This window comes from Sitophilus oryzae, unplaced genomic scaffold, assembly GCF_002938485.1.
Source record: "Sitophilus oryzae breed Bouriz unplaced genomic scaffold, Soryzae_2.0 scaffold_488_pilon_pilon, whole genome shotgun sequence".
Taxonomy (NCBI): domain Eukaryota; kingdom Metazoa; phylum Arthropoda; class Insecta; order Coleoptera; family Curculionidae; genus Sitophilus; species Sitophilus oryzae.
The window spans coordinates 1,394,114-1,406,509 of NW_022147071.1; the positions used below are offsets into that span (position 1 = coordinate 1,394,114).

General features: G+C 32.0%; 1 protein-coding gene across 2 annotated transcripts in view; it reads left to right on the top strand.

Moving 5' to 3' along the window:
- Nucleotides 1-12,072, top strand: part of LOC115886393 — a 28,904-nt gene extending 16,832 nt beyond the window's left edge. For both annotated transcript variants that reach the window (XM_030905518.1, XM_030905519.1), the window contains exons 7-14: nt 2,996-3,084; nt 3,550-3,685; nt 6,308-6,472; nt 6,684-6,836; nt 7,085-7,237; nt 7,590-7,776; nt 7,998-8,140; nt 10,963-12,072. In XM_030905518.1, coding sequence (XP_030761378.1) covers nt 2,996-3,084; nt 3,550-3,685; nt 6,308-6,472; nt 6,684-6,836; nt 7,085-7,237; nt 7,590-7,776; nt 7,998-8,140; nt 10,963-11,058 — 1,122 coding nt within the window. In that variant the 3' untranslated portion in view covers nt 11,059-12,072. The remainder of the gene's footprint in view (nt 1-2,995; nt 3,085-3,549; nt 3,686-6,307; nt 6,473-6,683; nt 6,837-7,084; nt 7,238-7,589; nt 7,777-7,997; nt 8,141-10,962) is intronic.
- Nucleotides 12,073-12,396: the final 324 nt, after the last annotated feature.

A 12,396-nucleotide genomic window follows, 5' to 3' on the forward strand; every position in this document is an offset into this window, starting at 1 on the left:
TTAAGCTTAGATGCGATTTCCACCGACCAATTCGCCGATTCTCGAGATACAACATCTATGAGGATCATGCCCACCCGAAAGTGTATCCTCACACAATCAATCTACAATAGAAAACACAAAAAACACTACAAAGAAACGTTTGCCTATTTTTAGTGGTTATATATTTAATAAACACCGTGTATTTCTCGCACTTCTACAATAAAAACATACATTTATTTAATAACTATATCCTTCAACCTTTAACTCTATCTTATGTAACAAAGATTGAAATAATAGGTATATTTTCACACAGCAAAATTTCTGGTTCAGTTGTAATTTGATCTTTTCATACCTCTGGGTACCTATCGCTGGGTGGTAATGCTTTCAAGTCTGATTTCTACAATCGTTCGGTTTGTAAAGTGCATTTAGCGTAAGTGAAATGGCCGATTCAACCGTATTTTTATTTCGTTTAATTTGCTGGCGTGTTGACTAGGTTTTAAATTGAAGTCGGGGAAAGTAGGGTGTTATAGAACATAAAGCTAGTTTTCTACCATACAATCGAAAAAAAAACGGCGTCAGACTGCTGGGAATGACAAAGAGTCCCTTTGACTAGTCCGAAAAAGTAGCAAAATAAGCGTTCGGTATTTAATGTTTTATGTAAAAATGACTAGGTATTTTTACACAAATCAAGAAGGAAATTAAAGATGAAGGATTATACTATATCCGTATTTTAGCACATTTTTAGACAACTTCTTTTTTAAAGATTTTGATGGTCAAACATCAACAAAATATTCCTTATGTTTGGATTAGATTTTCTCGAAAATAAAGACTTAATTTTAAATTCTGTTACAGTACGGAAAGAGATTGAAGTTTGGTGATTACAGTGATATATAATTTATATGGTTTTGTAAGAAATTGCTCACTGTTTTATGGCAAATGCTGAAGCTCTGCAAATCTTAATCAAGCCTTAATCCAAGCACGTGTGTTTGGAATTTTGGATGTGGCTGAACACAACAGGATCGGGTTAAGGTTTAGGCAGATTTCTGAATTATAATATATGTTTCCTTCGGCCATACACCCGCTTTACCCGACCCCTGACAGCGACCTGAGCAGTACAGCGTAATAGACTTTTAGGAAGGTTGTAATTTATTTTTGTATTGGATAAAAATAATTTCTTAAATGGCGTAGTTTAAAATTCGAGAAAAAAAAAAGTTTTTTCTGTTAATTTTTAGTAAATTACGTCTAGAGACTGACCTAGTCCAAATTATCATCGATTGTCTCTGACGCAGTTTATTTTGGATCATACGGTATAATAAATCATATAACAGGGAATCACAGAAAAAAAACAGGTTTTGTGAAATGACGTTTGCTGGCTGTCGACTTATCAAATTCATAGCATACCAAAATTCGTTTCTTTACTTTACTTCCAAGGTTTATATTACCTCACGTTCCCCTAACTTTTTCTCTGTCGCCTTTACGCTAATTCGAAAACCAATTAGAATTTTAATTCGGATTAAATGTAAGTAGAAGTGCGAATTTTCGACAGATCACGTTCACTTTCCATTAATTTATGCCAAACTAATTTTACGCCTTTATTTAGCATAATATACGTATTATAATATGCAAAGATTGCAAAGTCACCTATCTAAATACTTATTTGTTCTTGTTTGATTCTAAAGATAATGTAGATGTCTAATGTGACAGCTCATTAAAGAAATATTGATCATTCGATAATCGTTTGTAAAATACAATGAAAAAGATTGTTTTTATTTTTTGTATTAATGACACTACATTAAAATAAAAAATTCAGTTTTTATTCATTGTTTTTTGATTCGTTTTGAAAATCGACATCTATGAAACTATGAATCCTTCCTGGACACAAACGGTACATTGTGAGACAGGAAATTGTAGAGAGAAACAGGCCCTGTAACATAGGATACAACATTTTCATGAACAGTGCTTTCCATATAATCAATAAAGTGAAAAATATACGAAATAATATACATGTACTGATTTCTTTCGAAAATCGACATCTATGACACTATGAATCTTTCCTGGACACAAACGGTACATTGTGAGACAGGAAATTGTAGACAGAAACAAGCCTTATAACATAGAATACAACATTTTAATGAACAGTGCTTTCCATATAATCAATAAAATGAAAAATATAGGAAATAATATACATGTACTGATTTCTTTCGAAAATAGACATCTATGAAACTGTGAACCCTTCCTGGACAAAAACGGTACATTGTGAGACAGGAAATTGTAGAGAGAAACAAGCCCTATAACATAAGATACAACATTTTAATGAACAGTGCTTTCCATAAAATCAATAAAATGAAAAATATACGAACTAATATACATGTACTGATTTCTTTCGAAAATCGACATCTATGAAACTATGAACTCTTCCTGGACACAAACGGTACATTGTGAGACAGGAAATTGTAGAGAGAAACAAGCCCTATAACATAGGATACAACATTTTAATGAACAGTGCTTGTTTGTTAGTTTTTTCTTCCGATTAATTACAATTTTTGTACAAGGATCAGTCTAAATATTATAAGCAATATATGAGTTAATTGTTAGTATTTCTCAAATATAAGGTGATTAAATTATCTGCACTAATATATTCAAAGTAAAGGAATTTTTCCAATTTTTTTTTATTTCAAAAATTGCGACTTTGGCTGATTTTGATGTTATTACAAATTTTGTTGCAAATATTATTCCTAATCTTAAATTGAAAACCGCGTTTCGCTAGCTACTGTAATTTTGGAGTTTGTAAAATTTTCAAAAACTAATGTATTTTTGTGCCCTTTCAGCTGGACTGAAAATCAATAAGTCTATTTTGGATTATATATTCTTTGAGCTCTGTCTAGCAAAACGTGATGAGAATTTTCTTAACCACAAATTAAAAGGAAAACAGCGACATAGAAAGCTGAGCTGATGCTGATGATATTGTTATTATAGTTAAACTGTTTAGTTTAAATATTTTTTTTACTTTATTTAGCTCGAAGGGAAGAAGAAGAAAGCAGAAGACGCAGTCAAAAAGGCAGATATCGAATATTACACACTATGTGTTAGGGCAGAAAGAGCCAGGTAAATAAAAAAAGCTTGATATACTATACAGTATGTCTTTAGAAGAGGAAAAACTTTTTTATTATTAAAACATCTTGAAAAAATTCACTCTTTATAGAATTTTTGCTTGTTCTAATATGGTTAATCCTTAGGGTTAACTTCGTTTATACTCTTTTATATTTCTATACGGTCTTAAAGAAAAATAAAGAAAATACATAAAAAATATATTTAGTTGAATTTTTCCAAGACTCAAAAACCAAAAAGCGCTTCAATGGTAATATCATTTCGTTTTCATTCTATGATACATGGTTAATATTAATTTTGATTAGCGTAGTATTAAATTTTAAAAATCATTTTGAATTTATTTCAGCGAATCTATTCTTCAAATTTGACTATTTATTTTAAAAAACAGGCAACATAGTAAAATATATTTGAAAGTTAACTTGCAACAGCTATAAAACTAAATATTTTTATTGGTTCTTTTAGATTAGAATGGGAATCTTCTGTACTGAAAGGAGTCAACACTTTCCAATCATTAGAAGAGGAACGATTGAACAATTTAAAAGTTGTTTTAATGGCTTATTATCGAGTGAACAGTGATCTAGACCCAAAGTTATCAGAGGTAAGAAATCACATTTTTAATTTCATTAAATTATTATTGCCTCCTGTTATAATTTGTCTGCTTTTGTTCGTTTGCAACTAATACATTCTTTTTTTTTCATAACAACTGTTAAAATTGCCTTATATCTATCAAAAATAGTAGATAAAATAGTACTTTAATCGCACGGGTAGATTAAATGATACTTTGACAGCGAGGATAGGTTAAAAACTTTATTTCTTCCTGCACGTTTTTTAATTGCTTCCATTTTTGAAAATTTTTGTATTCCTTTTCATAAGTTATTCGGGATTTAAATGGAAGTAGTTTGGATATGGCGTCGGTCGCCTCAGCCTGAATATCTGTTGGTAATTTACTTATTTCGTTTTGAGCCATTTCTTGCTCCAATCTAATCAGCAATCGCGACGAAAGAGAATTAAAAAATATGGACTCAAAACTGACAACTAAAGAGACAGCTTTATTTATTTGTCAAATTACATAGAAACCAACGCCAACCCAGCACAATATTTTTTCTACTCCGTACACCGTGTGCACCGTCTCACATAGACTACCCACCAAATTTGGTCGCTATCCGGTGAAGGTTTTAAAGTCACCTTTTCTGCATATCAAACTAAGTAGAGGGCGCAAATTTGATATGTGGCAATGTCGCCTTCTCTATCTCAGTTGGTTTTTACAGTACGTAGTCAACCTCCAAATGTTTGATCGGGTTAAAATGCATAATGTGATATCTGTTCTTCCTAAATCTATGTTTTTGAAGGCTCTTTGAGCATTTCATATATTAACGTATCAAATCTCGTTTTTTATCTGAAAAAATAAAAAAGTTATTGGGGGTTTGCCACTACTCAGAGACACCCAGTACAGAGAATAGTTGAATCGAAATTTTAAACAAAAAAAATTAAAGAACAAATGACAATTGTCAAATTGGCGCCAATCATTTCAGATTTTTGGCCACTCAGTTATCGGTACCACCAAGATTGACTTAAAGAAACTTACTTCACTTAACTTCACTTTAAGGTGGTACGAAGTTAGCAATTATGTCAATTTAAGTTTGAAATCTGTTAAAATACCATTTGAAATATACACGAACCAAATTATTGGCATACATATGCAGATTTAACTACGTTCGCGTGCATTTCAGAAAGCTGTAACACTCTTATTTCACACAAATCTAAATAAACATAAAAATAAAAGAACTGTTCCTACTGGCTGGTGTGGTATATTTTAGAAAGGTTATATCGAGTTCAAACCTGGTTGCGTAACCATAATTTAGAGTCTGTACCTGGCGCAATTAATTGATTTTTCTGCTGCGGGCTGTTTGGTTTCCAAACTAAAAATCCCAATGCGGTTTCGACTGGTAAGATCGATTCTAAATCGGTACCAGACGTGAGCTAATGGGAACTAATTTATCGGCAGTGGTACCGTGGGTAGTAACGAGTTTGAAAAAGTCATATTAGCATGTCGATTTTTTTAAATTTTTTATTGACGCAGCTTGTTATTGGGGTTGTTTTCTTGGTTAAGGATATGACTGTAATCTTGTAATGCTCTTTCCAGCGGTTTTTTTATTTGCTTTTCCTCTTTTAGAAGTTCGCCATTTTGTGCCATGATTGAGCATCTTGCCTTCTTAGCTGGGCCGTATACTCCTTTAACAGCCTCGAGGAATTTACGATAGTCGTGATGCGTGGCATACTCTTGAATCTGATTAGCTTTTTGCGACCACCAGTTATCCTTTATTTGGCGCAGGTTTCTTCGGAGCGTGTTGTTGGCTGCTTTGAAGTTGTCTGCTAGTCTTGGATTGTGTGGATTTGCAGTGACTGCTTGATGTGCTCTATGCTTTTGTTCCAACAAGGTCTGTATATGAGGTTGATTTTCGTTAAACCAGTCTGGTTGTTTCTTTCTGTTGGATTTTCCCAGTGCTGCTTTGCTGGTTTTACGAACCGCATCTTTTAGTAGTGTCCAGCCTTGTTCAGCGTCCACGATTGAGATCGAAGTTATCGGTGGAAGTGATTCTTTGATGGCTTTCCGGAATGACGTCGGCAATATCGTTGTTCTCTAGACCCCGTACGTTCAATCTGGTCATGTAGTTATGCTTTTTACAGTGCGGATATTTGGGTTTTAACAGGATTTTCATTTTTGAAATTAAAAGTCGGTGGTCAGTGCCACATTCGGCATCTACTCTGGCCTGGATCTGGGATGTTTCCAGGTACCTTTAAACTTGTCCTTCAACATGATCCACGTATTGGTGATGCAAATATTATACTCTGTGCATGTTGTTAATAAGCGTTCACCATTGCTATTTACGTTTCCTATTCCATGTTTTCCCAATACGTCAAGCCATATTTCCTGTTGTTTATTTTATTTTATTTTTCCTGTTTTTTTGTGGATGATATCTATTACCTGGGTCTTTTGTCGTATCAACTCTATTCTCTTATGGTCCCTCCTGGTTTATATCTTGAATATTCCTGTATATTTATCAAAATTGGCACGTGGATATGAAATCAAAACTCTTTTGTTTGACACACACTTTCGGACATATTTTTATCTAACACAACTTTAAACAATAAATAAATTTATTGTCTATATTTTGTTATGTATTTTTCAGAAAGATAATATGGATTATTTTTTTTTCAGGCAACGGAAATAACTAGGGATCCTATCGCAAGAGCCGAACCCCCCAAAGATCTGACCACTTTCCAGAACTTGAAGCAAACGTCACAGCAAATGTCCGAACAGCTTCTTCCAGATTTCTACTGCGAACACATCACGTTGGCCATGAATCGAGAAAGAAGGAAACAGGTAACTTCCTCTTTCTTCCTTACCTAGATTGTAGATAGTACAGTCTCAGGGCTTTAGCGATCAGCTCAGTAATGAGCTGATCGCTTTTAATGTTGCTTGACTATCTGATCAGATGGCTATTTGTTGTTTCCGATAGTTCCTACCCAAGATAAGTTGTACGCATCTTTCGATAGTGTAGAATATGATTTTAAATAAAATTTATCTCTTTTAGGCATTAATAAAGTTGTTGCACCTGATCAGACAAGACGTTGAAAGAGAAAGAAAGTCAAAGAACGGACTGGAAAATTTATCCAAAGCCATCAAGCAAACGCCTAATTTTGGTACGGAGGACTCTCAACAAAGTGTAGTAGAAAAATTATATCACGTAAGTTATTACTGACAGAAAAAGACGTCATAATAGGCGTAGAAATAACATTTCAATCCGAGCTTTACTACCATATTTTTTTAAATAAATGTAAGGATTTATGCTCTGACATAACTCGCTTACAATAATTTTCTAAGCTTACTATGACGTCAATTTTTATTCAAATGGTATTTTGAACGAGGTTGTGTTTTAAACGATTCATGTTATTTTGAAAAGAAATATATTAAAAAGTATTTTAATTTTTTTAGATGAAATCGATGTTGACTTATCTAGAAGGCGCAAGGTACAAAGTGCAGAGTGCTCTGGCAGAGCTGGACAGTAGACCTAGAGCTGGACACCCTTTAGCTGCCCATATAACTATTACAAGAGATAAGTCTGGACTGCAACAAAGTGTTCTCAAGGTATGGTTATTTTTTTGCATAACTTATATTTATTTTTTTATTTTGTTTCAATGTTGATGATCGAAAAAAAACGGCGTCCATGTTACATATAAGGTGACAGCGATCTTCATTTCATAGCCATTGCTGACGCTGTTTTTTTTTCGATTATACTGTAGAATTTAAAAAGTAATATTTTCACATATTTTTAAACTCGCAGCAGTTTAAACATATTTTTCTTGGGCACTGTAAGAACAAATAGTTTTTTGAAAAAAAAATTCAGAGTCTGATTAAGTAATATTTTTGTTTTTTTTTATTTTACAAGAGCACTAACCAAATATAAATTTAAATTTATAAAAATAATTTTCAATTCTAGGTACCTCAATGTTTACGGGAGGAGTTTCTAGAGTCCGATAGAAGTCCATTGAGTGAAAAGTCCCTCAAATCGGACAAATCGGACAACTCGGACCCTCACATCAATGACGTAGATGACCACGTGTTGCACGATTGGCCCCATAGAGGCCATGGAGATGGAAATTCAAATCAGCCCGATTCAGATTTTGGTATGTTGTAATTTAAAGTATTTCATATCTATAGTTTGTCCAACGAGACAATACAAGAACTAGTTGTCTGTCATTTTTTGGATGTTGTCTGTCGAAATGTTCACTGCTTTGTTGGACAGACAATGTTTACTAACACACATAAATAAAACTAAAACTTCTATTTATTGTTGAAGAGGTTATTTAAAGTAACTTTGTGTATTTGTTTTATTTTGACTTTTTAGATGAATTCTCATCTCAGTGTAGCAGTACGGATAATCCTGCTGAAGCTGAGAATATTCACCCCATCGCTAGATGCAGAGCAATATACGCTTACACACCAAACCTTCCTGATGAATTGTTACTGAGTCCTGGAGATATCCTAAAGGTAGTTATATTTATATCTCTATTTTTACCCACTCAATCCATCAAACTAAAAACTAACACTAGTAATATTTTGGAGCACCAATCCATTTTGTCAGCTAAATTAAAAATTAATTTTGTAACTTCGCCATCTTTTGCAATTGACAGCTCACGTCAAGCACGCTTATAGCTTATTTCCTTTGAATAAGTAGACTAAGGAAGGAGCATAATGCTATCCATGTATTCACGCATGGTGGGCGGAAAAAGCACTCTAGGGTGGGGATCCTTGACAGTCCTGTTTGACGATTCATTTGACACATTTGAATTTGATATGAAATTTTGTGGATTTGTCAGTCTTTACGGAGCTTATTTTATGTTATTTATTATTTATTCTACTACTGATAGTTGTATAAAGGTAGTAAATCTAGATGGAAATTGTGGCAGAACTTAAATTAACAGTGACACTATCGCGATTTATCGAAAAAGACTCTAAAATAGTTGGTTGTGTAGCGTGCGGTAGATCTCGGCAAAAATTGAGTGAAATAATGGAACAACTTTTCGCTAGTAAGTGACTATATAATATACATACGTGTAGTAAACCGATCATTTATGAAATTCACTTAAATTAACTAAATTATATATTTTTTCTTGCATTTTAGCTTTTATTTATTACTTGTTAAAGATTAGATGTCAAAGAATTTAGATACGTTAATTTGACTTACCTGCTTCAGTAGCGTATCGGATGTTTGTGTTAATAAATACTTATTGTAACTTATCTATTTTTATTAGAATTATATATTTTTATAACAATTTTAATAACTACCAACATTTATTCACAACGTAAAATAAAACAACAAATTATTGAGTGTACCCCACGTCTACCCTACATCATAGTTTAACATTTTTTAAATAAAATTAGAACGACACTGATAAACCGGAATTTAAGTCGGCCATATTTGAGGCCCACGCGGTGTACCTAAGATTTGTGATATGCTCCTTCTTTAGTCTTCTTATTCAAAGCTTATTTTTGGATTATTTCTAATAATCGATGTCCACTGCAAATCAGTGACATTATAGAATAAAAATTCAATGGAAAATAGTGGAAAAATAGCCTATTCAAATCTAGAAAGATATGGAAATATATAGGAAATACTTAAATCAAAATGTAAACAAACATTGGCAAAAAACTCTCATCACTTTTACTTCTACTAATCTGACTTCCTCATTTACAGTTGTATGTAGATAAAACCTGTAGAGACTGTAGATACTCTAAATTCAAAGTCATATAAAGTTCTATACTTACCAGATTTTTTTAAAAATTGGTTATACAGGAATAATAAGATATTGTAATATATTTTATCCCCCCCCCCCCCTACCTTGAATATGACTTACACATACAGGGTGTCGTGCAGAAATAAGCGCAAGTATTTTAACCGGTAGTATAGTTCAAACCCAGAAACACGCCTATGAGGTTTTTTTCGCAAAAAAAAAATTGAAAATTTGAATTTTTTTTTGTATTTCATTTAGTTTTTAGTTAAAAAAACATAATTTCTTGGCAATATGTTAACATAGGTATTAGATTAAATTTACAAGAAAGAAAATCCAGAAAAGATCCAGTGGTTCTCAAAATTTTAGCAGAAAAATCATTTTTTGGGAAATTTTCAAAGTAAAATATCTCCGTTATTTTGGACTTATTTGAAAAACGATAAAGAGAAAATATGTTTATTTTATCGAGATCTACCACCCCTTAAAATATTCGCACTTATTTCTGGGACACCCTGTATAAGCATTTTTTTCAAAATTCGATTTTGCTCAGTGGGATCACAGACTGACTTATTTAGTCTGTGATAAATTTTTGGTTAGTTTGTGGTGATACACAAACCAAATTTATGCTTTTAGTGCGAACCGTTTTTCGAAAGAGTCTCTAATAGTTTAGTTTCCCGAATACAGGGTGAGTTTTAAATGAGTGGCAAATATTTTCAGGGCTGGTAGATAAAAGAAATATTTTCTCTTTACCGTTTTTCAAATTCAAGTCCAAAATAACCAAGTTATATTACTTTGAAAATTAAAAAAATAAATATTTCTTTTGCTTAAATTTTGAGAACCACTTGACCTTTTCTGGGTTTTCTTTCTTGTAAATTTAATCTATCACCTATAATATTAAGAACCATATTATTAAGAAATTACGTTTTTTAACTAAAAAGTAAAAAAAAAATCCAAATCAAAAAAAAATCGTGAAAAAACCTCATAGACGTGTATCGGGGGTCGAAATATACTATTTCCCACTTTTACAACAAAACAATGTTATCTAAATTCTTGGCCCTTTTGTGTCAAATCATTTAATGTATTTTTATTTCCTATGCTATATTTACTCTGTGGAATAGTAAAGTTTAATGAACTACTATACTATCTTTAAAAAAACTAAACCAACAATAAATCTGAGAATATCATGAATCTAACATAAAAAAAGAAACAGTATTTAAAATACAGTTACATTAATAAAGTTTCAAATAAATTAGTATTTCAGGTTTTTTCAAATAAAACATCACATTAAAATATTAATTTATTATTTACAATTATTAATTTACTATGAATATATAGGAATATTAATAATATCAGAATTTGTGATCATTATTGTTACATAATTATTTCCTACTTTAACGTGTTTTTTTTTCTCATTAATGTTCTTTTGACATTCAAATCACCAGCAAATAAACCTTACTTTATTTGATATAAGTGTTACTTCGTGACCGTTTGGTTACTAAACACCACACTCTAAACCCATAAAACCGTTACATTATTATGTAAAATCTATGTTTTATGTTAATTGTTATGTCCTTTTTATAGGTCTACAGACAGCAAGATGACGGCTGGTGGTTAGGCGAATGTAACGGCAACGTTGGAATATTTCCAGCGACTTACGTGGAGATAGTACCAGCTTGAGAGTGTCTGTTAGGAATATAGTACGGGTTTTTAATAGAGAGACTGACGTCATAGTGTGTGCGTGGTCGTTGAAAACATAGGAAATCCCATGAAAATTTTGAACTGTCCAAATATTGGATTTCCTATTAATTTTACAGATAAGTCCTAAATAGTTTTTTAAAGTTCTGTAAGTTTCTTGTATGCAACATACTGTATTTTATTTATAAAATTAAAAGAAAATAATAATAAATTTGAATAAATAATATTTGGCGACATAATTCCGGAAAAAGCCGAACCGATCCGAAATTATCAAAAGCTTTGGGTCGCGACCGTTGCAAGAATAGCGCCAAATAGTGTTTACATTGTCCTTATGGGCACTTTCCAATCTAAACTTGTTTCATTTATCTATGAAGGGTACGTTGGAATTTACTTGTTATTGGCATGTGTATTCAGCATACAACCTTTAAAAAACATGTTTACTACTTATCTGTAAAATTAATAGATGAGCCAATATTCGGAGAGTTCAAAATTTGCACGCGATTTCCTATGTTTCCAACGATACATACCGGTATATTTTGTTACTTGTTTCAAAGTAAAATGTGTATAACTAATAGTAGAATAATTCTGACTACTTTCTAGCGCTTAAGATTAATAAGGAAGTCAAGACGTCAGTATCTTGTTAGAAAATCTATACTATACATCACAAAATTAACACAAAATAAAGACTGATACGTTACACAAAAAAAGGTTCACTGTGTCAAAGGGTAAATTATTTTTACCACTCTGTATACTGTATTGAGATTGGTGGTTCTTGATATATATGCCTAAACGGACATATTTTAAATAGTGATATGAGGAAATAATGATTTTTTTATACGTATTGTTGAGAAATATTTAAATTGTGTTAAAAAAAAGAGAGTATCGATATTTATTACTTTTAATTTGTAATATTCGGTTGTTTTTATTATTCTAGCCACTAAAACGTGTACAATAAGGTGTTAACTAATGTATAAATAAAATACGTTTTTTATATAATAGTAAATGTTTTATTTTTCCGAAAATAAATAAGTTACGTAGGCTTTAAATGTAACTTCATTATATGGCGAATGCGCCAGGATTCACCATTATTCTCGTACCTACTTATAAAGTTAGTTTGTGGTGTTATTTTGTATCCACAGACTACTGCGATAATTATTATAATTATAATACTATCTAATATGTAGTACCGTATGATCGAAAAAAAACGGCGTCCAGTTGGCTTGGAAATGACGATCGATGACATTTCCCATATAATTTTACATATAAAATGACAGCGATCTTCATTTCATAGCCATCGTTGACGCCGTTTTTATTCGATCA